This window comes from Drosophila sechellia, chromosome 3L (assembly GCF_004382195.2).
Source record: "Drosophila sechellia strain sech25 chromosome 3L, ASM438219v1, whole genome shotgun sequence".
In the NCBI taxonomy this organism is placed as follows: Eukaryota; Metazoa; Arthropoda; class Insecta; order Diptera; family Drosophilidae; genus Drosophila; species Drosophila sechellia.
The window spans coordinates 18,491,576-18,515,960 of record NC_045951.1 but is presented as its reverse complement, the minus strand read 5'-3'; the positions used below and the strand labels follow the sequence as shown (position 1 = coordinate 18,515,960).

General features: G+C 45.3%; 7 protein-coding genes across 10 annotated transcripts in view; 6 read left to right on the top strand and 1 right to left on the bottom strand.

Moving 5' to 3' along the window:
- Positions 1 to 2,184, top strand: part of LOC6618379 (protein naked cuticle) — a 40,725-nt gene extending 38,541 nt beyond the window's left edge. Inside the window, exon 5 of one of the 2 annotated variants that reach the window (XM_002042613.2) lies at positions 58 to 2,184. In XM_002042613.2, the coding sequence (XP_002042649.1) occupies positions 58 to 1,126 (1,069 nt within the window). In that variant the 3' untranslated portion in view covers positions 1,127 to 2,184. The remainder of the gene's footprint in view (positions 1 to 57) is intronic. The other variant, XM_032717957.1, reaches the window with a different exon arrangement.
- Positions 2,185 to 2,670: 486 nt separating this feature from the next.
- On the top strand, positions 2,671 to 4,885 carry LOC6618378 (SET domain-containing protein SmydA-8). The gene is made up of 3 exons (XM_002042612.2): positions 2,671 to 3,852; positions 4,151 to 4,412; positions 4,468 to 4,885. The coding sequence occupies exons 1-3, from the start codon at positions 2,833 to 2,835 to the stop codon at positions 4,776 to 4,778; spliced, it is 1,593 nt and encodes a 530-aa protein (XP_002042648.1). The 5' UTR covers positions 2,671 to 2,832; the 3' UTR covers positions 4,779 to 4,885.
- A 457-nt stretch (positions 4,886 to 5,342) lies between these two features.
- LOC6618377 (tRNA (uracil-5-)-methyltransferase homolog A) lies at positions 5,343 to 7,566 on the top strand. Its single transcript, XM_002042611.2, has 4 exons — positions 5,343 to 5,642; positions 5,699 to 6,995; positions 7,068 to 7,411; positions 7,474 to 7,566. The coding sequence occupies exons 1-3, from the start codon at positions 5,421 to 5,423 to the stop codon at positions 7,394 to 7,396; spliced, it is 1,848 nt and encodes a 615-aa protein (XP_002042647.1). The 5' UTR covers positions 5,343 to 5,420; the 3' UTR covers positions 7,397 to 7,411; positions 7,474 to 7,566.
- A 262-nt stretch (positions 7,567 to 7,828) lies between these two features.
- On the top strand, positions 7,829 to 15,878 carry LOC6618376 (glycerophosphocholine phosphodiesterase GPCPD1). Of its 3 annotated transcripts, none has more exons than XM_032720044.1 (2): positions 7,829 to 7,918; positions 13,179 to 15,878. In XM_032720044.1, exons 1-2 carry the CDS (start codon positions 7,907 to 7,909, stop codon positions 15,075 to 15,077), a joined length of 1,911 nt encoding a protein of 636 aa, XP_032575935.1. In that variant the 5' UTR covers positions 7,829 to 7,906; the 3' UTR covers positions 15,078 to 15,878. The 3 variants fall into 3 exon arrangements, with proteins under 3 accessions (XP_032575935.1, XP_002042646.1, XP_032575934.1); XM_002042610.2 differs by lacking the exon at positions 7,829 to 7,918 and adding an exon at positions 10,108 to 10,488; XM_032720043.1 differs by lacking the exon at positions 7,829 to 7,918 and adding an exon at positions 11,967 to 12,218.
- A 99-nt stretch (positions 15,879 to 15,977) lies between these two features.
- Positions 15,978 to 17,099, top strand: LOC6618375. The gene is made up of 3 exons (XM_032720046.1): positions 15,978 to 16,287; positions 16,357 to 16,423; positions 16,597 to 17,099. The coding sequence occupies exons 1-3, from the start codon at positions 16,168 to 16,170 to the stop codon at positions 16,914 to 16,916; spliced, it is 507 nt and encodes a 168-aa protein (XP_032575937.1). The 5' UTR covers positions 15,978 to 16,167; the 3' UTR covers positions 16,917 to 17,099.
- Positions 17,100 to 17,195: 96 nt separating this feature from the next.
- On the top strand, positions 17,196 to 19,953 carry LOC6618374 (glycerophosphocholine phosphodiesterase GPCPD1). Its single transcript, XM_002042608.2, has one exon. The coding sequence runs from the start codon at positions 17,647 to 17,649 to the stop codon at positions 19,738 to 19,740; it is 2,094 nt and encodes a 697-aa protein (XP_002042644.1). The 5' UTR covers positions 17,196 to 17,646; the 3' UTR covers positions 19,741 to 19,953.
- A 228-nt stretch (positions 19,954 to 20,181) lies between these two features.
- Positions 20,182 to 20,881, bottom strand: LOC6618373. The gene has a single exon (XM_002042607.2). It carries the CDS (start codon positions 20,811 to 20,813, stop codon positions 20,346 to 20,348), a length of 468 nt encoding a protein of 155 aa, XP_002042643.1. The 5' UTR covers positions 20,814 to 20,881; the 3' UTR covers positions 20,182 to 20,345.
- Between the last annotated feature and the right edge of the window lie 3,504 nt (positions 20,882 to 24,385).

Sequence of the window (24,385 nt, the reverse complement as noted above, 5' to 3'; positions counted from 1 at the left end):
ATTGCAAAAAAATCTTTTAATGACGACTAATAGAAGGCCTCTCTTTCAATTTTCCAGAAAACCCCAAGCCAATGTGAGTCCCATACGGCAACCGGCAGCACAACAACAACCACAACAACAGCAACGCCAACGCTGCAATACGGGCTCGAAAATACCCACGTTAATTACCAACCACAGTCCGGTCGCCCAGCAGTCGCCGCTCAGCTGCAGTCCACCCACGGCGGAGGCCACCACCCCCAGCATTCCAGCGGCTCCGCCGGCCATCGAGGTCAACGGTCAGCAGCACCACCCCACTCATCCCACTCATCCCAGCCACCACAACCACCACGAGCATCCCCAACCGCACATACCTATCTACCATCAGCAGTTGGCCATTAATCCGGCCGTCCTGGCCGCCCAGCAGACGCACAACACGGCCCACAACAAGCTGAATCTGTGTGGCTACGACTCCTTCCTGCACGCCACTATCTGTGGAGGCGGGGCAGCCGCCCACTCACCACCGGCCACGCCCAGTAATGTGGCGACCGTTCAGCCGATACCCAAGAAGAGCCAGAAGAACCTGCTGCAAGGATACCAACGTTTGGAGCAGTCGCAGCAGCAGCAGCAACAGCAGCGGAGCACCAAGGACTACAAGAACTACGGCAACCTCATCTATGCCAAGCTGAGTGAACAGCTGCAGCAGAAGGATCGTGAGCAGAGACGACAGCGGCACAAGCAACAGCAACACCAGATGCTGCAGGATCAGCCCAAGGATGCGAGTCGGTCGGAGCAGCGACCACCGACATCGAACTCCAGTTCGGCTGGCTCCAAGATCTACGGCGATGCCGTCGAGTGCGCCCATCTGCTGGCCAGCGAGGAGGAGGACCTGCCCCCCAGTCCGCAGCTGACCAGTACGCCCAGCAAAGTGGTCAGCACGGACACCCTCATCGATCTCAACGACGATGTGGGCGAGGCTGTGGCCGAGGCAGTCACAGAAGGAGGCAAGCAGTCGCTGGAGGCCGAGGAGTCTGGCCAGCAGGTGGAGGTGGAACTGGACACCAGCGCCTCCAGCTCCATGATCCACCGCTATGTGCACGAGCATATCCACCACCACTACCACCACTTCAAGGAGCAGCAGGATGTCTAGGCTAATCGGGGAATCACACTATAAACTATTTGAATGTTGCTTATGTTTCAGTCTATTGATTAATGTAGCGCGAATTGTAATTTAAAATAAGCCTTCATCAACTAAAACGAGAAGATATTCGAAGAACGATATTAGGGCCAAAAACAGTGGGGTTGGTTAGGTGAGTTTGGAGGGGTTAACCAAAGACAAATTGAGAACGATTGCTGACAAAAATCAATTGATAGAAATACTAAATAAAATAACTAATTAACTCCTAACTTTTGTAAAACCAATATGTAAATTAGGATAAATACTAAACCTAACAAAGTGAATTTAAGCTAGGTTCCTGAATAGGTAAAGAGGTTAACCAATTTCAAACTCGCATCTCCAATTTCTCCCGAGGAAAATCTTTAGAACCAAATTCGAACTCATTGAAGATTTAGCCCACTGTGAGATCCACTGATACCAGCATATACATACATACATATAGCCTCTATAGCTTATGCAGAAATCGAAAGAAAACAAAAATCATGCGCCTTTTGCCTTAGCAACAATCGAATCGCCGCTTCGCTATGCTACATGTTGCAGAAACACATATCACTATCAGAAACAACATGTTGCCAAGAGCATTTTGTGTTGCTGAGCGTGTACGTGTAAACTAATGGGAGAAAAACTATTGTTTAGTTCAAATTATTAAATCAAATTGTTGTCTATGATATAAAGTTTTATGCGCCGCTTTTTACGTGTTTAGACAGAGAGCAACAGATGATTGTAGTGGAACTATGGCCGCCAGTTTGATGTATATTTATGTTATCTAAGCCAATTAATTTAAATACTATTCTAAGTTTCTAACACTAACCCCAAACAAGACAAGCAACAATGCAACTAAGTACTAAACCACCACGACCACCAACACAAATCGTAGTTCAATTATTATTTTAAAACTTGTTTTTAATTTCATCATCTGTCAACCAATCGGGTTAGCAACCCAATCAATCATTCAAACAAAAAAGCACAAAAACAAAATGCATTTAACTCTTATTTACATAAAAAAGACTGATTTCCAATTAAACAATATATTAATTAATTGCATATGAATAAAGGTATATATAAATATATATAGACAATTTATGAGAAATACTAAATAAATTATTGAATTGCTAAAATGAAACTTGTTCAACGTTTTTTAATCATAAAGTGAAGAAAACTATGACGGGTAAATGGGGCGGAAAACTAATTTCTGCATAATATTGGATTATCAAACTCTACGTCCAAAAATATTTAGTATTTCAATTGAGATTTCGAAAGTATGGTCTCTAGATTCAATTTTCCTCTTCAATTCAAAGTCAATTGAAAAAGCTGCCGGCGGATTAGTTGGCCAATAAAAAGCTGGCCGTTGGCCTGATGCAAACGCTCCAACAAATTGGACATTGTCTTGGTTTTCAGACAACACGACACAGAGGTCTAATTTTAAATAGTCGTGCGCCATGTGACAGAGAGAGATCCAAATCCGCTCGAGCGTCTATTTTTTGGCAGCAGGCGGAGACACAAAGGAAAATGTTCTCGCCATCAGATCGCGAGTAGAATCCGAAGACGGAGCACTGAAAACTGTTTGGTTGCCTACTCAGTGAAATTTCAACCGCGGGGCATTACGCAAACACAGATTAGTGGGAGATATACAGGAGATCAATCGAAGATCTTCTGACTGCTGGAGGAGGTTGCTTGCGATGGCTTCCACTTCGCTGACATCATGCGCCCTGTGCCAGGCCAAGGCATCCCAGTTGTGCGCCGCCTGCCGCAATGTGGTCTATTGCTGTCGGGAGCACCAGAAGGAGCATTGGAAGAAAGGTCACAGATCGGAATGCCAGTGCTTCGAAATAGCCACCAATGAAGTTTTGGGCAGACATCTTCGGGCAACCAGGGACATTAAAATCGGAGAGCAAATCCTGAAGGAAGCCCCGCTGGTTTTGGGGCCAAAAGTCGCGTCTGCTCCACTTTGCTTGAGCTGCCACAGAAATCTTCTGGCTCCCGAGAAACCCCGCGGTAACTACCACAAATGCAGCTCATGCAGTTGGCCACTGTGTGGAAAGGAGTGCGAGGACTCTGTCCACCACAAGGCTGAGTGCCAGCTAATGTCGGGTAGCAACTTCCAGTCCAAAATAAACTATGTGCCTGGAGAGGAGGAGCGAAAGGAGTCGGCTTACTGTGTGATCATGCTGCTCCGCTGCATGCAACTTAAAGCTATAGATCCCAAAGCCTTCCTCAAGCTTTACAACCTGGAGGATCACCTGAAGGAGCGCCTGGAGACTCCGCTGTACCAAGTGTTACGTGCCAATCTCATCACCTTCATAAACACTGTATTGGGCATGAAGGATTGGCCGGAGATGGATATCCTGCGCATAGCTGCCATATTGGACACAAACACCTTTGAGGTCAGACAACCCAGGGAAAGGAGAAAGATTCGAGCTCTCTATCCTGAAGCAGCGATGATCTCGCACGACTGCGTTCCGAATATGAGGCATCGTTTCGATGACGACATGAACATTGTCTTCCTGGCCAAGAGGAAGATAGCCAAGGGAGAGATTTTGAGCATTTCCTACACCCAGCCCCTGAGGAGCACCATTCAAAGAAGAGTTCACCTCAGGCAGGCCAAGTGCTTCGACTGCTCATGCGCCAGGTGTCAGGACCCCGAGGAGCTGGGCAGCTTTGCAGGAGCCCAAACGTGTCTCAAATGCAAGGCAGGAAAAGTAAGATCAGATCTAAGCAAGCATTTGTACAGCATTAAGAAAGGAAATTTCCGACTGTGGTCAACAAGAACCATTAATGTCCGTCCGTCTGTCTGTCCGCCCGTTTTTCCCTATGAACGTCGAGATTCCCCAAACAATAAAAGCTAGAAAGTATATTAAGCATGCAGTTTCTAGTCACGGGAGGACATGGTAATATCGGCTGGTCTAGCGATTCAGATCAAGAATATATGGACGGAAACGCTCTCTTACTAGACTATATTTTTTCATTCTATAACATCATTTCTATCCATTCTTTTAGATCATATCACAAAATCCCCTGCTGAACTCTGCGCCCTGGAAGTGTCAGCTGTGCAATTTTAAAAGATCGGCGAAGGAAGTGGTCACCTCAGATGCGGAGCTTCAGCAGGAATTGGAGTCATTGGACAAAACGACTCCCGTTGCTCTCGAGGAATTCATTTATCGCCATCGTGCTGATCTCCATGAGACCAATACCCACATTTTGCAGGCCAAATACGCTCTTACTCAACTATACGGAAGTGCTCCGGGATTCGCAATGGAGGGTAATAAAAATAATAATTTTGAGTATACATTTTTATAAGAAACCCTTTGTTTTAGAACTTTCTGAAGAATCGCTGAACAGAAAAGTGCAACTATGTGAGGAACTCCTTAAACTGGCCGACATTTTCGATGGCGGTTGGAGCATATTCCGGGGCAATCTGCTCATAGACATGGAGGAAGCTTTAGTGACGCAGGCTCTGCGCTCGAAAGACCCAGTGGAGTGCGAGGAGAAGCTGAAAAACGCGTCGGAAATGCTGAGAGAAATTCGTAACATCATGAAGCACGAGCCGGAAATGCAACAATTGTTGTTGGAACGACAAGTCATTTTGAATTCTGCGCTTGAGCGCTTTGAACCAATTGAGAATTAAGCAGAAGAAACGCTAGTGCCGGTAGGCTCGATTATCATATACCCTTTAATTGGAAAACTAATCAATTTAAGAATAAAACTGCCGAAATATGCAAGCCAAAACAAAAATGGGTTGTGTTGTTTGACTTGCTGATTTTCAAGAACGTATATTATTTGGCATTTTATCATGAATCTGAATGCAAACTTATGAAATTTATATCATATTTCATTTCCCATCATTTGGAAACTTCCAAATCCAAATTCCATCAAACGATGGATCTCATAAACAACCCAATGCGTCATCTAGATCTTACTTTCTTGCGCAGAAAATCGCCTTATTAAGTGACAAGCTTAAAACACTGCCTTATTGACCTTGCTATCATAACCTAGCCTTCGGCACTTGCTTTACTTATGAAGTTTCGAATTTGGCGCCAAGGTAGTTATGCATCTGGTATCTTTTGACAGCTTGACTCACAGTTTTGGGTGTATTAGAAAATGCTAATATCATTTAGCGAAGACACCCACCATGGTCGTAGCTACTTTACCCTTATCAATTGGTGTGTTTATATACATTTTAGACTGAAAGGTCACACTGCCGCATCTTCACGTGTTTTCTTTCTGTTTATATTTTATTTTCCTTAATAATTCGGCTTCTTTTAAGCAAATGGAGTGTTTAAATGCGGAAATACCAGCTGACGGAGTGACTAAAAGCATAGAGACCGAGGACATTGCGGAAAATGTAGTGAAAGCTGATGAAACCACGCTTGCAAATGGCGAGGATGAAGCCGGAACACCCGGCGAGGAATACGCTTACTTGGAGCGAAATGAATTCACTTCGGAAATATTCAAAGTTGAAGTGAAGAACATGGGATATTTCGGTATTGGGGTAGGTGGTTGAAATCTGAGCACCAAAATTAATATAACAACATTATAACTTTGCAGGAGTTTAAGAAGCTTTTGAGGAACACCCTCAAATTCGACGTGACCAAAATCAAGGCTCCAACTCGAAAAGAGTTCGCCTTTGTGTGCTTCCGCAGTCAGGAGGATCAACAGAGGGGCTTGGAGATCCTGAATGGATACAAATGGAAGGGAAAGGTGCTGAAGGCTCATGTTGCCAAGGCCTCGGCCGATCCTCTGCAGAAAAAGCGAGCTGCCGAGGATCAGGAGTCGGAGAAAAAGCCCAAGAAACAACGTACGGCGGTGGAAGCCACATGTCCTCTGTCGCACATTGCCTACGACCAGCAGCTCAAACAGAAATCAGAGGAGATGTCGGCACTTTTGGCGAAATACACCCAGGAACTTCGGAAGGTCAATCCGCGGGCAAAGCCCCACTTGGATAAGTTCCAATTCCACGAGGTGCTTCCGTCACCCACCGTCAATGGGTATAGAAATAAAAACGAGTTCACCGTGGGAAAGAACTCCGCAGGCGAAGTGGTTGTGGGCTTCAGATTGGGCTGCTACAGCGATGGATCTGTGGAAGTAGCCGAGGTCGCAGACTTGCCACATCTACCAGAGCAGGCCAAGTGGGCCGCTCGCAGTTTCCAGGACTTGGTGAGGAAATCCAAGTTCTTGCCCTTCAACCCGGACGGAAATGTTGGCCACTTCCGTCAGCTGATGGTGCGGTGCTCCAGTGCCACAGGCGAACTTATGCTGGTGGCGGGCATATACTCCTCGAACTTAAGTGAAGACGAACAAGCTGAGCTTAAGGAAGAACTGAAGTCCTTCTACGAAGAGCTTGGGAAGGATGCTCCGTACAAATGCACCTCTCTGTATTACCAGGATGTTAAACATCGGGAAGCAGGGCAGACGATTAATCCGGTGGAACACATTTCGGGCAGCACCCACATCACCGATACCATACAGGGACTCCAGTTTCGAATCAGCCCACTGGCCTTTTTCCAAATCAACACAGAAGGAGCCAACGTGTTATATCAAAAGGCCATTGATCTAGTTGCTCCTACTAAGGACACAACTATGTTGGATATTTGCTGTGGTACTGGCACCATTACCCTTGCGTTTGCCAAGCACTGCAAGAAAGTGATGGGCGTGGAGATCGTCCCTGATGCCATCAAGGATGCCGAGTTTAATGCGGAGGCGAATGGCATTAAAAATGCGAAGTTCTTCACAGGAAATGCAGATGATTTCATCAAGAGTATGGTGCGCGAAGCTCTCTACGATCAGGAGCCGGGTAAACCGTTGGATCTTATTGCCGTGGTCGATCCCCCTAGGGCTGGGCTGCGTAAGTTAATGTTGCTTAAATCATTAGCTTAAGTGTCTTTCAAGTTTAAAAATGTCTTATTTGTTTTTTCAGACCACCGCTCTATAGCCGCAATTCGATCAGCAGATGCCATCAATCGTCTGGTCTACGTCTCCTGCAATCCGCACAGTGCTAAGCGGAATTTCATCGAGCTGGCCCGACCGGAGTCTAAGCAATACAAGGGGGAGCCATTCTACCCAAAGTCCGCTGTGGCCGTTGACATGTTTCCCCACACCATGCACACCGAACTGGTCATTCTGTTCGAGCGTGAACCTAAAACAAAGGCGGATGAGAAGTCAGCGCCAGCGGAGGGGGCTGCACAGTCAAAGTCTGAGGCAACCGAAGAAGCTGCAAGCGAGGAGAACACCGCATCCGTAACGTGACGTGTTTGTTGCCGGGTACAGTTCACTTTTCTGCAATCTCTTGCACATTTGCTTAATCTCTTTCTATAATCTTTTAGGTCAGTTGCGATTCGCTGAGACACCCAATATGTCTCAGTACCTCCTATCTGCCGCGATGCTGGCCTCTATCATTGTCTCTCTTTGTGGCGACTGCTCTACGACTTTTATTGTTTTAAATTGATTTAATTGTATTTACGCTGTGCGACGGGGAGGAAGTGGAAAAAGTGACAGAAGCGACTTCCTATTTAGCAAACAACTAAGTTTAAAGCCCTGTTAAACTCGACATAGTCCGACATCCCCATCAGTGCTACTCAGGCCTCTGGAGGCCCCTGTGTGCGTGATAAGAATCGCTGCTTCGGTGGAAGTGTGGTGCTCATATAGTGCTCATAAAGGTGTAGCAACCGCGTGAAGAAACAGCTGGGAGGTGCTCCAAGTCCAACGCCCCCTCAAGGGCAAACTGATGAACAACGACCCTGACAACGATCATTGATCATGTCCGACCAGGTACCACTTAACGATTATTTCATAGTCTAAACATATGTTCTATTGTTAAAAGTAGAAAGGGTAGTATTTAAAAGATGTTGACGTTGATATTGATCTATCAACCATATTAAAAGATTCGAAAATGACTTCATGCGTATGACGCGAATTCAGTTGTTTCGTTGTTTGCCTAAAGATAAGTTTTATTAACTTACTAAGGCAATTCGAGTTATGGCTGTTTTTTCATAAAGTTAAGTATTTAAAAAGTCGTAGAAGTGCAATTAACTAGTTAACGCCAGAGATGTGCCGTAATGAAATTGGCCAACTTAATAGTGCATAGGTATATGGTGCCGATAGCTCGGTTATTGCTCAATAAAATGTGTTTATATAAAGCTTATCTAAGGTAAACAATCGCATTCGCTTATTTCGCCTTTCCGATTACATGTTCTTAACGAGAAGTGGTTGGGTGATGTAAACAACAGATGTAGCCGTAAGCAAAGTCTTATAGAATGCAACAAAAAAAATATTATTGTTTTGAAAAAGAGAACAACAAGCAAACGTGACCGATATCATGTTGAATATACTATGTGAAAAAACAAATCGGGACGCGACAGCCCTGACTTTTTATGCGACTCGACTTCCTAGAAGGGGGTGTGTTAACAGCACACATACATATATGTATATAAACATATATCTATAGCCAAAATAAGCTTTCGTAAACATTAACGAAATAAACAAGAAAAACAAATGAATTGGACTTTGGAGCCAGTGGGGCGATTCGGCTACTCGGCAAATTGATTCTACAAAATATAGCAACATAAATAAATATGAAAACATTATGCGCCGCAACTCTTATAAATCAAGAGAAAAGGAGAAATTGGCAGGAAAGTGAAATAATATGCGACTGAATTTGTTTATTCATTCGGCTATATTTATAGCCTCTTGTAAGCCACGATATCGGTGCCTAGCAACACCCGAAATATGTGATTACGATCGGAACAGGGAGCCCAAGACCTTGACCGGAGAGCTTTGTTTTCGAAGCCGAAAAGCTTGAATAGTTCTTGCCTTATCAAATGCTCAACTAACTGTGCGATGTAAACAAACAGCGAGGAAAACAGCTAATTTCCAACCGACGAAAACCGGTTCCCCTAGAGAGATATATGGCGGTCTTCCGGAGAGAGCTTTTCGGCTGATGCCATGTCTGTGGATGTGGATGTGAATGTGCTCGTGGATATGGACGAGAAGCTGCGGCGAGGGCCCGGCTACGACTACGCCCCACACATCCGACTGAAAACCGCTTCACGTGCGTAACACCATCGCCGCCGACAGCTGCACACGACCAACACGTTTTCTCGGCGGAGCAAATGGCATAGTGGGGGATGGACTGGGGTTTGGGTTCTCCACTGTGCGACGCTCCCGCTAATGCGAAGTGCTCTTGTTGTCATCCGCGCTCAGTTTGCGAGCTTTTGGATTGCGTGCTACGCCGAGCAGCGCAACTATACAACGCGTTTTATAGGGAGTTTCAGTGGGATACCCTGTGAAGGTGGGTATATTTGAAGACTGACCTCACGTAACTCGGGCGGCGATTGAGTTTCACTCGTTAATTTTGGTATGCAAAACATTTTGAGTATGTTTAAACTTATAATGGCAAAAGATAATCATTAAGTAAACAAAATTTCGACCAGCATGGTATATCCCTATTACAATGTATTTCCTAGTTATATATTCTTTTTATCTGTTAAGCAACATTCCTTGCTAATATTCTCCTAGTTATTCCTATAGACAAAGCAATCTGTGTTCCCTTATCGATATTTTGAATTGCTCAACCAGTGCCGTTTAATTATGCCCACTCATAAACAGTTAGCCTAGGGACATTTTGATTACCACCTAGACGGTTGATTATATTTCCCAGATTCCGCTTTGTTCTCCTGTCCTGATTCTGGCCAATCGAGGGCATTGCTAATTCGATTAATCTTCATGTTTTCTGTATTATCTGGTGTGTTTCGCTGTTTTCTGTTTTTGTTTCGCCGCTGCCCGTCGGTAGAGGCCAACAACATTTCGAAAAAGCCCCAGCCGCAACTGTACCGCCGGACTGAAAACCAAAACAAATCGCCAAGTCGTCGGATACGACTACGACTCTCGCACAAAGAAAAAAGCTCCGCCACTCAGTTTCGATAAAAAGAAATCGTTTAAATTGCGCGCACAACAAAAGCGCCCGAAACAGTTGCGACTGCAACGTCGATTTGTGACGACGGACCGTCCACAGCGTCCTAGTTCCCACTGTCCACAAAGGATACAAGCCCGAATAACAAAACCAGCAATACATACAAGCCAACAGGCCCAATACTCAAGTACAAAATGCTTGCCTAGCTGAAGAAACTGAAATATTGCGCATACGCCGCATAGTGCAAACAATTAACTGTGATACAAGTTGAATTTTCTTGATTTCGTTGGTCCCCGCACCAAAGCAACCTATCCTACCTAACTTACTTGTGCTATCTCCAAAACCCAAGAAGCCGCAAAGAAGCAGAATGTCGGTGCCAATGCTGCTGACCCCCATGGAAGCCCAGAGTCCGGATGACCACATGCAAAATGTAATTACCCACATCCAGTGGACAGTACCGGAAATCTTTGTAAATGCATACTTAGGCTTTACAGATTTTTCGACTGTCGGCATAGTGCAGGTGTTTGAGCTTTTGACTTTTTGGGGTGTCTGAAGGTCGCTGCTGTTGTCATCGGACATTTGCATGTCTTCTGCGCGTTTTTTTTATGCAATTTTCGTGGGTAACGGAAAATCTATATTCGACGGGAACAGGGGGCCTTTTAACGATATATATGTATCTATGAGGGCAATCATATGGGCGGGGGAAATAATTGCCAACTTGGTTAATAACAAAGTGTTTCGAGCACACCTGAGTTGGGGGATTGGTATAAGTATAAAAAGCCTATATTTTCTGAATGAGTGCCAGCAGAAAACTCAAGTCCCGCCTTGCGAGAATGGTATCCTATTGATGTCATTTCCGTGGAAGTAATCCAGTAATCCACGTACAGTACCACCCCTGTGTTCCCGGTATAATATCCCACTCTTTTGAGTTTCTATTTCGTACAAGCTCTTCAAACTGAATGCCACATGTTGCAAAAGGTCGCTACCTCACGTGACTCAACCACTCGAGCACCAAGCATGGTATAAGGTTAAGCTTTCGAGAGAGACCCCGCTCAAGTGGCCCATGTTTGATTAGATGTTGGCTTATTAATTTCTGAAGAGGCTGTCATAAACTACACATAGTATATGGCTGATATGAGCACTTAGCTGACTGATAACGAGTTCAGCTGAAATACAAGCCACGAAACACATGGGCAAGCTTTTCGCCTTCACTATAAATAAAACGCACGCGAAGAAGTGAGTGAAAGTAGAAACGGCCCAATCATGAAGAGCTTTTTGAGTCTGAAATTTCCCAAAACAAAAAACATATGGCAGAGTATTCAGAGAGATGTAGAGCGAGTAGCAGAGCGCCTGCGTTGAGAACACGTGAAAAGGTGTTTGGGAAATCGGAGCAAAGCTCGAGTATCATAAGAAAATTAGCATAGAGTTGAGAAATCAAAAGCTGAACCACATATTGCTCGAAATCAAAATTCTTTTGAGAACTATTCGATGTTTGGGGCGTTACTGTGGGCGTTTCTCCCCCGTAGAAACTCACAAGGCTATGCTAATTGTGCCAAGAACGTGAAATCGCAAGGAAATCGCTCGCAAAACGCACCTTCTGACGCAATTAGTCAAAAATAAAAAATGCGGAAAACTATATGCTGCCTTGCTAACAACAACAACTATAACTAGTGCCAAATCGCGCAGTTTTGAAAATTTCACCAGAACACGCGACTTTTGCCATCGAAATGTTGCCAAGGCGGCGGATGAATCTACATGCCAAAAATCTACATATAGCCAAATCTGAACAGTCGGTCGGTTAGGTGGGTGGGTGTTTGGTCGCCTTCTGCTCTGCCGATAATAGGTCTATAAAGTAGGCGGCTCGGTAAACAATTTGTGTGCGGGCACAGCACGTGATAATTTATTCAATATTTCGGTTAATTTATGGGTCCGCTCCACTTACGTAAACTGTGCCCGCTGCGAGTGAGTTTAGCACCCAGTTGTCAGGGGATCGTCGGCAGGTGTAGGGCACTCGGCAGTCGTTGCATCACCGATCCTCTGCCGTGGCATTCATGGCAGTCGCCGGCCCAGAAGTCGCAGCTGCGAGAAAAACAGCAACCGCTGCTACAACCGCCTCAATTGCAACCGCTTTCGCGCGGCTTGCGCGCGATTCGCTCAAAGGTAAACCGCTCGATATCGAACGATTTGTAGCGCGTGCTTCTACTTACATTTTTCAAGTGGAATGGGAGGAAATTAAATGATTGCCTTCTGGGTTTGACGTATAAAAATATATTTCCATTTTATTTTTCCGTAGTACTATGTTTATTAACTTTCCAATACTTTGTACTTAAAACGATGAACGCAATATTCGAATTAGTTGTTGCAATAAATACAACTAAATTTATGACGAATAGATTGTAAATACACACGTACGAGCAGGGCTATAATTAAATGAAGCCATAATTCAATTTTATTTCCTGGGCAGATGGGTTAGATCTCAAACTATGGGTTTCCGTCAATATATTTTTATATAAATATTGGGGGTTATCTACGCTTTGACAAATAGTTACGCAAATAGAAATTCGACGAAGGCAGGCTTAGCAAAAAGGCACGTATAAATCGAACTACTATACGTCAGATCAGTGTCCAATCAAGCGACTCAAGTGGTTCGAATATATATTGTTTTTTTTAACAATAGCTGAATAGCTAAGCTAAGCTGTTGATAATCGGCGGGATGATCTTTAGTCTGGCCCCAGTACAACACGTGATCTTGTTTGCGCCTCTGAAAGTCACGAGCGGTTCTGGAGCGACTAAAGACGCGTGCTTATCGCGCGAACTTGTTTTCGATTCTAAATCGAGAAATCGGCGATTCCGCCGAGCCGGCGGGAAGCATTGGGAGCACGGGGGCTAGGGAGCAGAGACAGCATACAGTCGACGCCCCGCTTAGAGAAACTTTATCAGGCAGAAACGGAATCCGCAAGGGGTCATCGACTAATCTCGCTGGCTCAGCAGGAAAGTTGCCGAGCATTTAATAGCGGACTCCGCCGCTCGATCGACTTTCAGTCGGCGCGCGATCTCCACTCTAACCCGATGGCCATGTCTCGGACTGTACTAATCCTGGCCGGTGCCTTGTCCTTGCAGTGCGCCGCCTTCGTGGACGGAGCCTCCATCACCTATGGAACCGGAAACGCGCTAGAGTCGGGATCTGGATCCTCCGCCGCTTGTAAGCCCACTCTGCGGGAGTTCAATGTGCGGCTGGAGGTTCCCCTGGCCGCCGAGGAGCGACTGGGGCTTACCGGCGATGTGAAAGCCCTCGGCGAGTGGCAGCTGTCCAGGAGTGTGGCTCTGGAATCGCTGGACGAGCTCAACTGGCAGGCCACGGTGCCCCTTCAATCATGCCGCCAGCTGGAGTACCGCTACTTTGTCTACGTGGAGGATCTCTCTGGCTACAAGCAGATCCGCCGTTGGGAGACCCATTTCAAGCCCAGGTCCCTGGGACCCTGCACGGAGCTACAGTGCAGCCAGTTGGACGTCTTCGGAATTACGTCGGACAACTCCGATCTAAAGCCGCAGGTGCACCGCGGCTGGCTCAACCATGAGGCCATTCTGCAGCTCAAGTTCAACGGCGAGAAGATGTTTCAAGTCCATGACATCGAGACCTTTGACCCCCAGCACGTCCAGCTGAAGATTTTGCCCGTGGAAAAGACCGCTGGCCTGCATGTGGAGTACTCTAAACAGGAGTACGGCAAGAGCCAGCTGGAGCTGCAGCCTACTTTCGGAGTGCCCTACACCAAGGGCGACATTGTCATCTTTCACATCACGCTGCCGCTGGAGAGGATGATGGAGCAGCACTTCCGCTTGGAGTGCTACAGCATGTCCAACGAACTTCTGGGCAGTGCCACTCTGGTCACCTCGGACCTGACTGGCAGCGAGGGAGTGCTCCACCTGCCGATAAAGTCGGCTAAGAATGCAGATGAGACCCTGGCCAGGCTGAGGCTTCCCTATGTCGCGGTGCAGCCTTACCGCTACTCGCCGCTAGACTTCAAAAACACCTATGCTCACTACTGGCCCAAGAGCTGGCCCAACCTGGATGTGGGTCATCGTGGAAATGGCAAGAGTTACATTGCAGACGCTCCTGCGGAGAGGGAGAACACTATCGCCTCTTTCCTGAGCGCCCATGAACATCATGCAGACATGATCGAGTTGGATGTCCACTTGACTGCTGACGGTGTGCCTGTGATTTATCACGATTTTGGATTGCGAACTGCTCCGCCTGGCAAGCAGATCAGCCGCCCAGATCAGCTGGAGTACGTGCTGATCAAAGACATAAACTATGAGCTGCTCAAGAGGCTGCGCATCTTCTCTGTGATCGCAGGACAAGTGAGAGAGTATCCCTCGCACAACGCCGAGCCCAGGATGGAACACCGCATATTTCCAACGCTGGTGGAGGTACTGGAGAAGCTGCCCAAGTCACTGGGCATTGATGTGGAGATTAAGTGGCCACAGCGTCGCCAAGGCGGAGGATCAGAGGCTGAGCAAACAATCGACAAGAACTTCTTCGCCGACAAGGTGCTCCATCAGGTGATCCAGAAGGGCTGTGGCAGACCCATTATCTTCTCCAGCTTCGATGCTGACATGTGCACAATGCTGAGGTTCAAGCAGAACGTCTTCCCAGTGATGTTCCTCACGCAGGGAGAGACGAAGAAGTGGCAGCCGTTCCTGGATCTGCGAACACGCACCTTCATTGCAGCCGTTAACAATGCTCAAGCTTTCGAGCTGGCTGGCACAGCTCCACACGCCGAGGACTTCCTGGGTGAAAATGCCTCGGAAATGCTGCAAAAAGCCAAGGACCTGGGCCAGATAGCTGTGATCTGGGGCGACGATTGCAACTCCAAGGAGCGGGTGCAGTACTTCACCCGGATCGGGGCCACCGCCACATGCTACGATCGCAGTGATCTCTTCATGCCGGAGGGCAAGCGGGAAGCCTTCTTCAAATCACCCGCACTGATGGCCGAGTTCGCGGCCCAGTGCCGGATCTAAGAAATGGGGTTACTAGAATGAAACGGGCGGGTACAATTAAGCTATGGCTAATCATTAGGCTTTTTAAGTTAGCTTGTATATTTATTTAAACACTAACTGGGAAAGAGAAATGTGGGAAGCTTTAAAGTGGTTGGGTAATTTGTAGTTTCTCGTTGCCCAACGGAAACAACGAAACGGAGACCCATAAATAAATCATCTCTATGCACGTTAAGCCGTCATTTGGCAAAATTACACATGCAAAAAAGGAATTCCCCCAAAGTTAAGTAGCACCACAAAAGACAATGGGAAGAAAGCGAAGCGACGAATGGATAATTACAAAAATATTTACACCTACATTACCTGCTTTAAATCAATCTATCTATACCTCAATGCAAAACTTGCAAAAAAAATGTTGCTAATAAGCTTTTGCTATTAAAATCAAAACAAGAAAAAAACTATTAAAATGTGGACGAAACAGATAACCACAGATGCTTGTGTAACTTGTGCAAAAACACTTGTTTGTAAATTAGAAGACATTTTATTTAACTGTTGTAAATCTAATTTGATGCGTCTTTCTAAAATTTTAAAATTTACGTTTTTTTCTTAAAGTTGTTTATATTGTATACATTTGTGTAAACAATTTTTAAGATTTAAAGATAATCAATTGTATCGACAGAAATATTCAAAGAAGTCGCTACACCTATCCAACTCTAAGAAAAAGCAATAATATATTTTTATCAATATTACAATCAGTTTTATGACAAAAACCAAAAGTGATTGATTCGTATGTAAATAAAATCACACCAAATATTTTCGTAAAAATTTCAACGCCAACCCAGTCGAATGACTTGTTTTACTCTGATCTCAGGCAAATGAAAAAAAGAAAAGAAATGCCTGCCCCACAGCCAAAGTCGTATGTAAAAATTCGATCCGCTTACATTTGATGGCCCCATGACAAATGTAAAAACAGCCATGAAAATGCTGAGCCCGAAACACGGCCCATAAACGGAAAATGGAGAGTGGACCGTAAAAAGATTTGGCTGGAAGTCAGGCCTAAAGTCCGTTCGGTTTATGGCCAATTAGAGAGCGTCTCATTTGCATCGGTTTTGGCATGGCCAAATGCGAATGTCTCCTCGCTGCGGGCCTGGTTCCATTGATGCTGGCCAGCTCCATCGTGGCCACTTGGACTTGGAGGTGTTTGTACAAAGAATTTCCAGTGGACGTTGAAAAGGTGGGAATGATCTTGAAATTCGATAAGCCAAAGACCGCTAATAGAGGTAACTTGGTTTGGGTTTTGTAGATCAAGGGCGGCTGGTATGTTTATGGGACTAGTCCAGGGAAAATTAAGGTCTGCTACTTTGAAGAGCGTAAGTACATATATGTATATATTTCAGTTTAATTGAAGCTAGTTGGTAAAACAGATAAAAGTTAATCTGCTTAATCAATCAATATAATTTGTTCAATCTTTTTTACTCATTTGTAAAGAGATATATACATATTATAATTTTCTGCTTCTCTGCTTATTTGTATTGTATTGTAGTGGATCTCTATTGGACCAGGATCACCCAAACGGACTTTACAAATTATGCCGTTGAGCTGCACTGTTCCTTGCCCTGGATGCGTCATCAGATGGCTATTTATACCCGGAAAGCCATGCCGAGTGAAAAGACTCTCGAAGATATAGCTGCGTATCTGAAGACAGTGGATCTGACAATCAACAACTTCAGCCTAATCCGGCAGAATAAGGACTGCCGGTCGAAGAAGCCACCGATCTTGCAGCGCTGGCATTTGTCCCGATATCTGTACATGGATTATAATCCGGTTTATGTCAAGCCCTTGGTGGAGAACGAAAACATCTGAGCCGGCCATTGTGCGGCATCTCTCCTCTCCAACTGGCAACTTTCTTTACCCCGAAATTTACATATGCCAAATTTGGTACAAATATGCGAATGTCATACCATCGAATGTCGCATAACAAAGACCGACCGATCGAGAAAACCGAATTGAGGATACCCTCTTCGCAATAAAAAAAGATTGAGCTTATCGCGCTGAAATTATGGGTGCATGATTAATGGGCCACGATGCTATCCCGCTCTCCAGGGATTCCAAAAATAATCAATTCAGTGAAAGGTTGCCCCCAGTCGGTAATTAAAAATCCTTTTTTCCCGATAATATCTCTATAATGTATTAATTAGCTCGAGTTTTATCTGCTCACGCTGTCATCGCTGGTGCCTCGGTGGTCACCAGCCTTACTATACCCATCAACTCAATTAGTGAGCCGCTGACTTATTAGTCAGAGTTTCTTCGATCGCAGCTGATTCGGAATCCGATTCCGATTCCCAGGCCAACTCCAGTTTCGACTGAAACAAAACCACGATGAGCTTTAAGAATTTCTTTCATTCGGTTGTTTGTCATCGTTGGGTCAACTTGCCTTCGCATCCGATCCAAGTCGCGCTCATCTCTTAGTTTTCGTTTTCAATTTCGATTTCGTCTCGGATCTCGGGGCAATTCCAATTGATTTTGGCCGCGAAAGAGAAAACTTGTTTCGGTGGCGCAAAGATGGTCATGTCGCTGTGTGGAATGAGGAAAAATGTATCGGTCTCGCGTGTGTTTGAATGTGTTAAAATCAATTAGCATACCCCATGGGCTGCTGCTGTTGCAGCTTCTGCTTCTGCCCCTCAGCGGCGCCTTTGTGAATGAAACCACTGTTTTCGGGCCCGAGAAGCTGCAGGCCTTCAAGATCTTCGACGATGAGCAGCCCGGTCAGATCTCGGGTCGCAGCTTTATCTGTGTGCCACTCTTTCGCATCTTTAGCCTGGAGCTGAGGCACAACATTCGGCTGGCACCCGATGAATTTGTGGCCGTGAGTGGAGATCATCCGGCTCTGGGCATGTGGCAGATCGAGAAGGCTGTGCCACTCAAGGAGCAGGACAAGGCTCGCACCAAGTGGTATCTGAGGGTTTGGATATGCGCCAGCCAAAGATTCTACTACCGATACCTGATATACTCCAAGAACAGACAAGGCAAGCGGGTCCTGAGGAGCTGGGAGGGCCAGAGAGTGGCTCGAATGCTGCAGACCTACGAGATCTACCGCTCCCCGGGTCTGGACATCTTCGGCGAGGCCTACCCCGACTCAGTGGGTGGGGGATTCTATCTGGAACGCGGTTGGTTGCAGTACGAGTTCGTGATAGAGCTGAAATTCGTATGGCAGGATCATATTGCTATCTCTGGAATGGGAAGTAACGCCAAGTACCGGTTGATCCTAACACCGCTCAATTTGATAGACGACACCCGTATTGAGGTCTCCAGATATGCCTACAATCAGTCATCGTTCAGACCACAGAACCAACGCGGAGTGCGGTACGCACAAGGCACCGTTGTTGTCTTCCGGATTTATCAGCCGCTCGGCACCTACAATGCCCTCCGCTTGTCCATTTATCAGGGATCAAGAGATCTCCAGTTATCCCTGGGAGAGGCGTACATATTTCCGGATCAGATCAAGGGCAGTCGCGGGATCTTGCAGCTTCCCATCTTTGCGAGTTTACAAAATTTAGCCATTGGGGAGATCACCCTGCCCTACTTGCTAGTTCAACCCATGCCAAAAGTGGAGGCGGGAAATCTGCGAGCCAGTTTCCATCACTACTGGCCGGATAATTGGCCCACATTGGATGTCGGATATCGAGGTTTGGGAGCCAGCTACTTCCAATCTTCAACGAGTCTTACGGAGAACACCATTGAAAGTTATATGGCAGTGCTGAAGGCCAAGGGAGATATGGTCCAACTGGATGTGCAGCTGACCAAGGACTACGTTCCCGTAGTCTGGCATGGCTTTGGATTTTACACCTCAGACAGAGATCGATCTGTAAGGGATCGTTTTGATTTACGGTTTGTGCTGATAAGGGAACTTACCTACTCGGAACTCAAGGCCAGCCGGGTGTTTATCCTCAAACGTTGGACCGTCCAGGAATACACCAATCTTAATGTCAAGGATGTGAGCCAAAAACAAAGAATTTTCCCAAAACTGTCGGAGGTTTTTGAGGCCCTACCCAAAACTCTGGGACTTCTGGTGGAGGTTAAGTGGCCGCAAATAATGGCTTCTGGTGTGCCGGAATCCACCCAGAATTTGAACAAAAACATTTACGTGGACAGGATTCTACATACCACAATTTATCATGGTTGCGGACGTCCACTAATCTTCGCCAGCTTTGATGCGGATATATGCACAATGATCAGGCTAAAGCAACATGTATTCCCTGTGATTCTTATGAGTATTGGCAAGTCCCAGATTTGGGATGAGTACATGGATCTGAGGGCACAGAGTTTCCAGCAAGCCATTAACTTCGCTCAGTCCGCAGAAATTTTGGGAACAGCTCTGCACGTGGAGAACTTCCAAAACAAACACCAGCTAGTCAACTTGGCCTTGGATCTGAAGCAAGCTTTTTTTTTATGGGGTAACGATCTGCAAGATGAACATCTTCTGGAGCAATTTAGAGCTTTGGATGTGACGGGTCTCATTTACGATCAGATGGATCGATTCGGTCCGTCCGCTTGGAAAAGATCCGAGTTTTTCCGGGCCCCACAACTTATGGAACTATTTGGAGCTCAATGTGTTACCAGTGGAAACTCCACAACTATTCCAGGAATAAAACCAGCTAAGCCAACCATTTGGCCAAAGTTAAGATAGTGTTTGAGTAACAGTAGTAAACAATGCAATGTATAGAAAAATATTTGTGAAGGAAGTAAGTTTTGTAACTAGCGGGATTTGCATAGTACTATAAATTAATACTTATGTATAAGCTATACTAATTAACGAGTGGTAAACCAAAGGCTTTAGATACAAACGCAATAGAATACGGTGCTAAGCTTAATTTTTGTCAATAAACGAATTTAGTAGTAATTCAGTATATGAAATTCAGTTACTTGCTAAAAAACTAATATGTCTTAGGTTTTGTATGGATTGTGTAAATTTATTTTGCACATTTTATATGTAGGGAACGCGAATAGAAACTAGACAAATTAAGTAGGAAATGATTGAAATAAAATGAACGAATACTCAATGAATAAGTAGATAAAATTAAAAGTATACAGAAGTTGACCAGCAACCGATCTCATAATAAACAATTTGTAGAAAATCAAAAATTTTATTAAGTGGATTTATTTATACAAGCTTTGCTGACATTGGGCACCAGGTAGTCGTACTCCTCCTCGCACAAAATCTGAGCTCACACACACACGGACAATCAATCAAGCAATCAATCAATCCATCAATCAGGGCGCAAGTGAACCCTTCTATTGAGATGAGCAGTTGGCATCGGTGTAGAGGTCCATGTAGTCATCCGAGACGCAGGCGCTGCCAATGGGCATCGGCTGGCAGATACCCTGCACCTTGCTGACGATTTCCACGTGGCAGGTGCGATGTCCGTGGGCGGAAAGCTTGTGCAATCCGCTGGTCGGGTGCTTCAGGATGATCTGCGGCTTGTGGCCAGACCGATGCTTCGTGGGCGGTGCGGGTTCGTCGAAGGTCAGCCAGTCGGGCGGCATGGAGTGCAGGGCCCTGCCGGCGGACTGGTCCCCGGCCACATCCTGTTCCACCTCCAGTGGCAGGTCCACCCCATCTACGCCGTCGTCCAGGTCGATGGGAAAACCGACTTTGGATTTGCCCTCATTTTCTGCACCCAGCAACTGGGGACTCAGTACCAGGGCGTTGGCAATCAGCAGAGTGGTGGCACAGTGGAGCAGCAGATGCAGTGGGGCCATTCTACCAACCGATTCCAGCTGGAATTCCGAGTACTTTTTCCGTGCACTGGCCGTGCATGAATGTGGCTATCCCTGCAATCCAATCGCGCTTTTATAGCTCCCAACTGTAGTGCGGATAGTCAATGACCCAACAATAGAAATTGAAAAGAAGCCACTCAAGGAGGAAGTATCTATCGTCCGGCAGCCAGCGTTCGGCATCCGGAGAAGTCTCTGCGAGTCTCCGCCCACGCGGACACAAAGGGCGTAATTAATTATAGTTGAGTATACGCCACGTAAGCCGCAATGACAAGGACGCCCTGTGGTGCTTCCTCCTTGGGAGCCGAGAAAATTGGAAATCTATTCCCATTTATTCCTCGATTCATTCTCTTCCTCGATTCTGTTTGGTTCGGTTTCGGCGCCGCCTTCCTTTTGTATTTCCGGCAATTATTTTCGACGATGTGACAATATTGCCGACAATCGGGATTCCCAGAAGCAGCTGAGTGGGGGATTCCAAGCCTCGATGTGGTGTAGGGCCCTTAACGACTTCATAAGCATCTTGTTCAATTGAATTCAGATGCAGTTGTCTTGGTCTTGGAGCCGCAGGAAAAACACGCACACACACACAGACACTGAAACGAAATCAACGACAACATTTAGCGGAAGTGAAGCTGACGCCATTTTTAAAATGGCGCATACGTGTGCGACGTGTTTATGGCAAATTTTTTGGATAAATGACATGACAGACAGCAGCTGCCTAACAGGGCTATCCGAAACGAAAGCCAAGTCAATAACAACAGCTAGAAGAGAGAAATTTTTCAGAAAAGCGAATTTAGCTCAGACCGCGATTGCCTATGTGACTTCCGGTGATTTCCCCACGTGCCTATTTTAAATTTTTAAATCTTCCACAGGCACTGTTGTTGAATTTAAATCAATTGCAAAACTTAAAAGGTGAATCAAACTTATTGCCCGAGCTAACTGCTCCATTAGATGACAATGACTTAACGCAACAAATGGCATTCCATTAAGTAATTTTCATTTTCAGTATCAATTCGAAGTGTCTCTTAAATTATTCCCCCGACAATTCCAGTCACAGTTCAGATCATCTCTAATGGAAACATGCTTTGGGGCAAGCAGAGACACTTTACTTCTCTGGCGACACGCAGGATGAATAGCTAAGGATAAGGAGCCCAGACTAGACAATGCCGACAGGATTCGCTGAATCATTAAATTGTACGCCAACCGGAGGCATTCTTCTTTCAGCACTGGCATCAACAGAAATATGGGCCAAAGTGGCACGTGAAATTAATTTAAACGCCCTGATTGTGAATGAATGACATTTGTTGTTCCCAAGTCTTCTGCTTAGCTTCTTAGCAATTCAATTCGGTCATAATAGGACGGCTTATAGGTCTAAGCAGCGCAACCCCACCGCGGTTCACCTCAATTTCCTAGTGAGGGCGTGCCAATTAAGCGCCTTTGCCATAGAATTCTGCACCCGATGCCTTTGCCCAGCTAATTAGAGCAGCTGTCACAGATGAAGCTGGGTAGTTGAGTAGCCGCCTGGAAGCCAGGACGAGAAGGCAGTGCAAATAATTCAATTAAATTGCTTACGAGCAGTTCACTCCGCAACAACAACAAGGACGAAGGCAGAAGACAAACCGCTGCCACGAAAACCGAGGCTTTTCCACAAACCGCCGTGTCGAGCGAAAGCCAAAGCCAAATTCAAAGCCAAAGTCGGCTAATGCAAATACCTCTTTTTGGTATAACCACAAACCCGAAATGCCAAGTCAAAATTGACAGAGACAAGGGGCTATGATAATCAGGGGGAAATGGATTCGGTTTTTAGAATAGTTGGGGTCTAGTTGGTAACAGCAAAACTAGTATTAAGCCGTCGTTTAAATAAATAGTCGTAGTAAAAAGAATGTAAAAAGCTTAGTCTTGAAAATATAAACATAGATACGAAACAACTTATCAAAATTACTATCTATTCGTAATTTTAAACAACTTTGCTTTTAGCAATCAAAGTTTAACAAAAAACACACCCACATTTTTAATAAAGCTGATACATTTTTTTCAAATAAATATGTATTGAAATAGCACTGTGTTACATAAGAAATTGAATTGATGGGGACCACAAAAGATAGATTATCGTGCACAGACTACGAATTTTTCATCTTTTGAAATCGTAAATTTATTTTTAAAATTATGAACATATATATACAATATACAAAAGCCAAAAACAAAATTTACAATGCACTTTGGTCGAAAAATCTGATTAGACCACATAATTAGTGATTTTGTACTGCAGTGTAATGATTTGTTTTTATGCTGCTCATCATTTAATTATAGTAAATGAAAATGTGATTATGGGATTACAGAAATGTAATTATGTACGTAGTGTTTTTGCCACCGAATGTTTGTTGATACTTAAGATAACACAATAAAGTATTAATGAAAATAAAAGTGAATGACAATTTTACGTAATAGCTGTTAATTACACGTGGCAATTTTACACTACGGCCATAAAGAATGAAAAGTAGGCTTAGAGTGGCTACAAGACCAGGACTAATTTAGCCTGCTTTAATGTACCACTCCTGGAAAGTGCCATTAAGTTTATGGTCGACCGTCTAAGCAATTTAGCTGCCTTTCGACGCCTTTTCGTCGTTACAAAGTGCCGAAAACCGCGTGACAAAACTGGCAGGAGTTTCAGACAACTAAAGCAACTCAACCGAGGAGAACTGCTAACTACCATTTGTTCGCCAGTGACTTAATGTGGCCATATACTCTCTGACTGGGTTTCTGAGCCAGCTCCCGGGCGGCTCCTTGCTCAATTTAATCTTTGACGCGCCGAAAATGATGGAGCACGGACAACTTTTTGGCGCCGCGAACGTTTTAATTTGCATTAAACGCGACGCGACTGGAGTTGCAAAACTTGCGCGAGCAACTATTAAACTAAACTTACAGCACGGTTGGGCTATAAGTTTTTCGCTCTCGCGCTCCGTGGGCTTGCATACAAATGGGTCTCGAAATCGACGCAGGCAGCCCCAAGGATTTCGCAAGATTACCTCCCCTGAAGGCTTTAAGAATGCCCGCTTTTGGCCACAAATCAGCGGGGTGCCAGGGGGCGTGGGCGGTTGGCCGGCTTGGCGTGGTAGAAATGTGGCCAAGGGCCCAACAAGTTGTCGGCTTAGCGTGTGGGCTGTTTTGTCTGCCCAGCGGGAATCATAAATCGTGTGATGGGGCTTAGCCGCCATGAAGTATGGCCGATCGGATGAATGATTTACGCTCATGCGGATAGGTGGAAGGCTAAAAAGTTGGAGCTTAAAATCCTGCTCCTGTACTTAGCCTGTATTGAATATTGGATCAAAACCGAACGTACCTGCCATAATTGCCTGTTTCAAACACCATTTTTTGAAAAGTATTTTTACCCACAATAAAACAATTTAGCTTCCTTTTATGATCAGTATATATCCAGCTAGCTTTTAATGTTTCTGATCTCATACGCCATAAACATATCTTTTCAGTTTCACTTAAGAGGGATCAGATTGGACTCCCATCTGCGCCGATTGCCCACCATCCTGATAACGGGGCAACTG

Bases quoted from the DNA above. Each gene is read 5' to 3' on its own strand.
- LOC6618378 (XM_002042612.2), top strand. From the start codon at position 2,833: ATGGCTTCCACTTCGCTGACATCATGCGCCCTGTGCCAGGCCAAGGCA. The intron at 3,853-4,150 runs GTAAGATCAGAT...CCATTCTTTTAG, and splicing joins TCAAATGCAAGGCAGGAAAA to ATCATATCACAAAATCCCCT. The intron at 4,413-4,467 runs GTAATAAAAATA...CCTTTGTTTTAG, and splicing joins TCCGGGATTCGCAATGGAGG to AACTTTCTGAAGAATCGCTG.
- LOC6618376 (XM_032720043.1), top strand. From the start codon at position 11,982: ATGGGTCCGCTCCACTTACGTAAACTGTGCCCGCTGCGAGTGAGTTTA. The intron at 12,219-13,178 runs GTAAACCGCTCG...TTGTCCTTGCAG, and splicing joins TGCGCGCGATTCGCTCAAAG to TGCGCCGCCTTCGTGGACGG.
- LOC6618374 (XM_002042608.2), top strand. From the start codon at position 17,647: ATGTATCGGTCTCGCGTGTGTTTGAATGTGTTAAAATCAATTAGCATA.
- LOC6618373 (XM_002042607.2), bottom strand. From the start codon at position 20,813: ATGGCCCCACTGCATCTGCTGCTCCACTGTGCCACCACTCTGCTGATT.
- LOC6618375 (XM_032720046.1), top strand. From the start codon at position 16,168: ATGGCCAAATGCGAATGTCTCCTCGCTGCGGGCCTGGTTCCATTGATG. The intron at 16,288-16,356 runs GTGGGAATGATC...TGGGTTTTGTAG, and splicing joins TTCCAGTGGACGTTGAAAAG to ATCAAGGGCGGCTGGTATGT. The intron at 16,424-16,596 runs GTAAGTACATAT...ATTGTATTGTAG, and splicing joins GGTCTGCTACTTTGAAGAGC to TGGATCTCTATTGGACCAGG.
- LOC6618377 (XM_002042611.2), top strand. From the start codon at position 5,421: ATGGAGTGTTTAAATGCGGAAATACCAGCTGACGGAGTGACTAAAAGC. The intron at 5,643-5,698 runs GTAGGTGGTTGA...ATAACTTTGCAG, and splicing joins TGGGATATTTCGGTATTGGG to GAGTTTAAGAAGCTTTTGAG. The intron at 6,996-7,067 runs GTAAGTTAATGT...TTGTTTTTTCAG, and splicing joins TCCCCCTAGGGCTGGGCTGC to ACCACCGCTCTATAGCCGCA.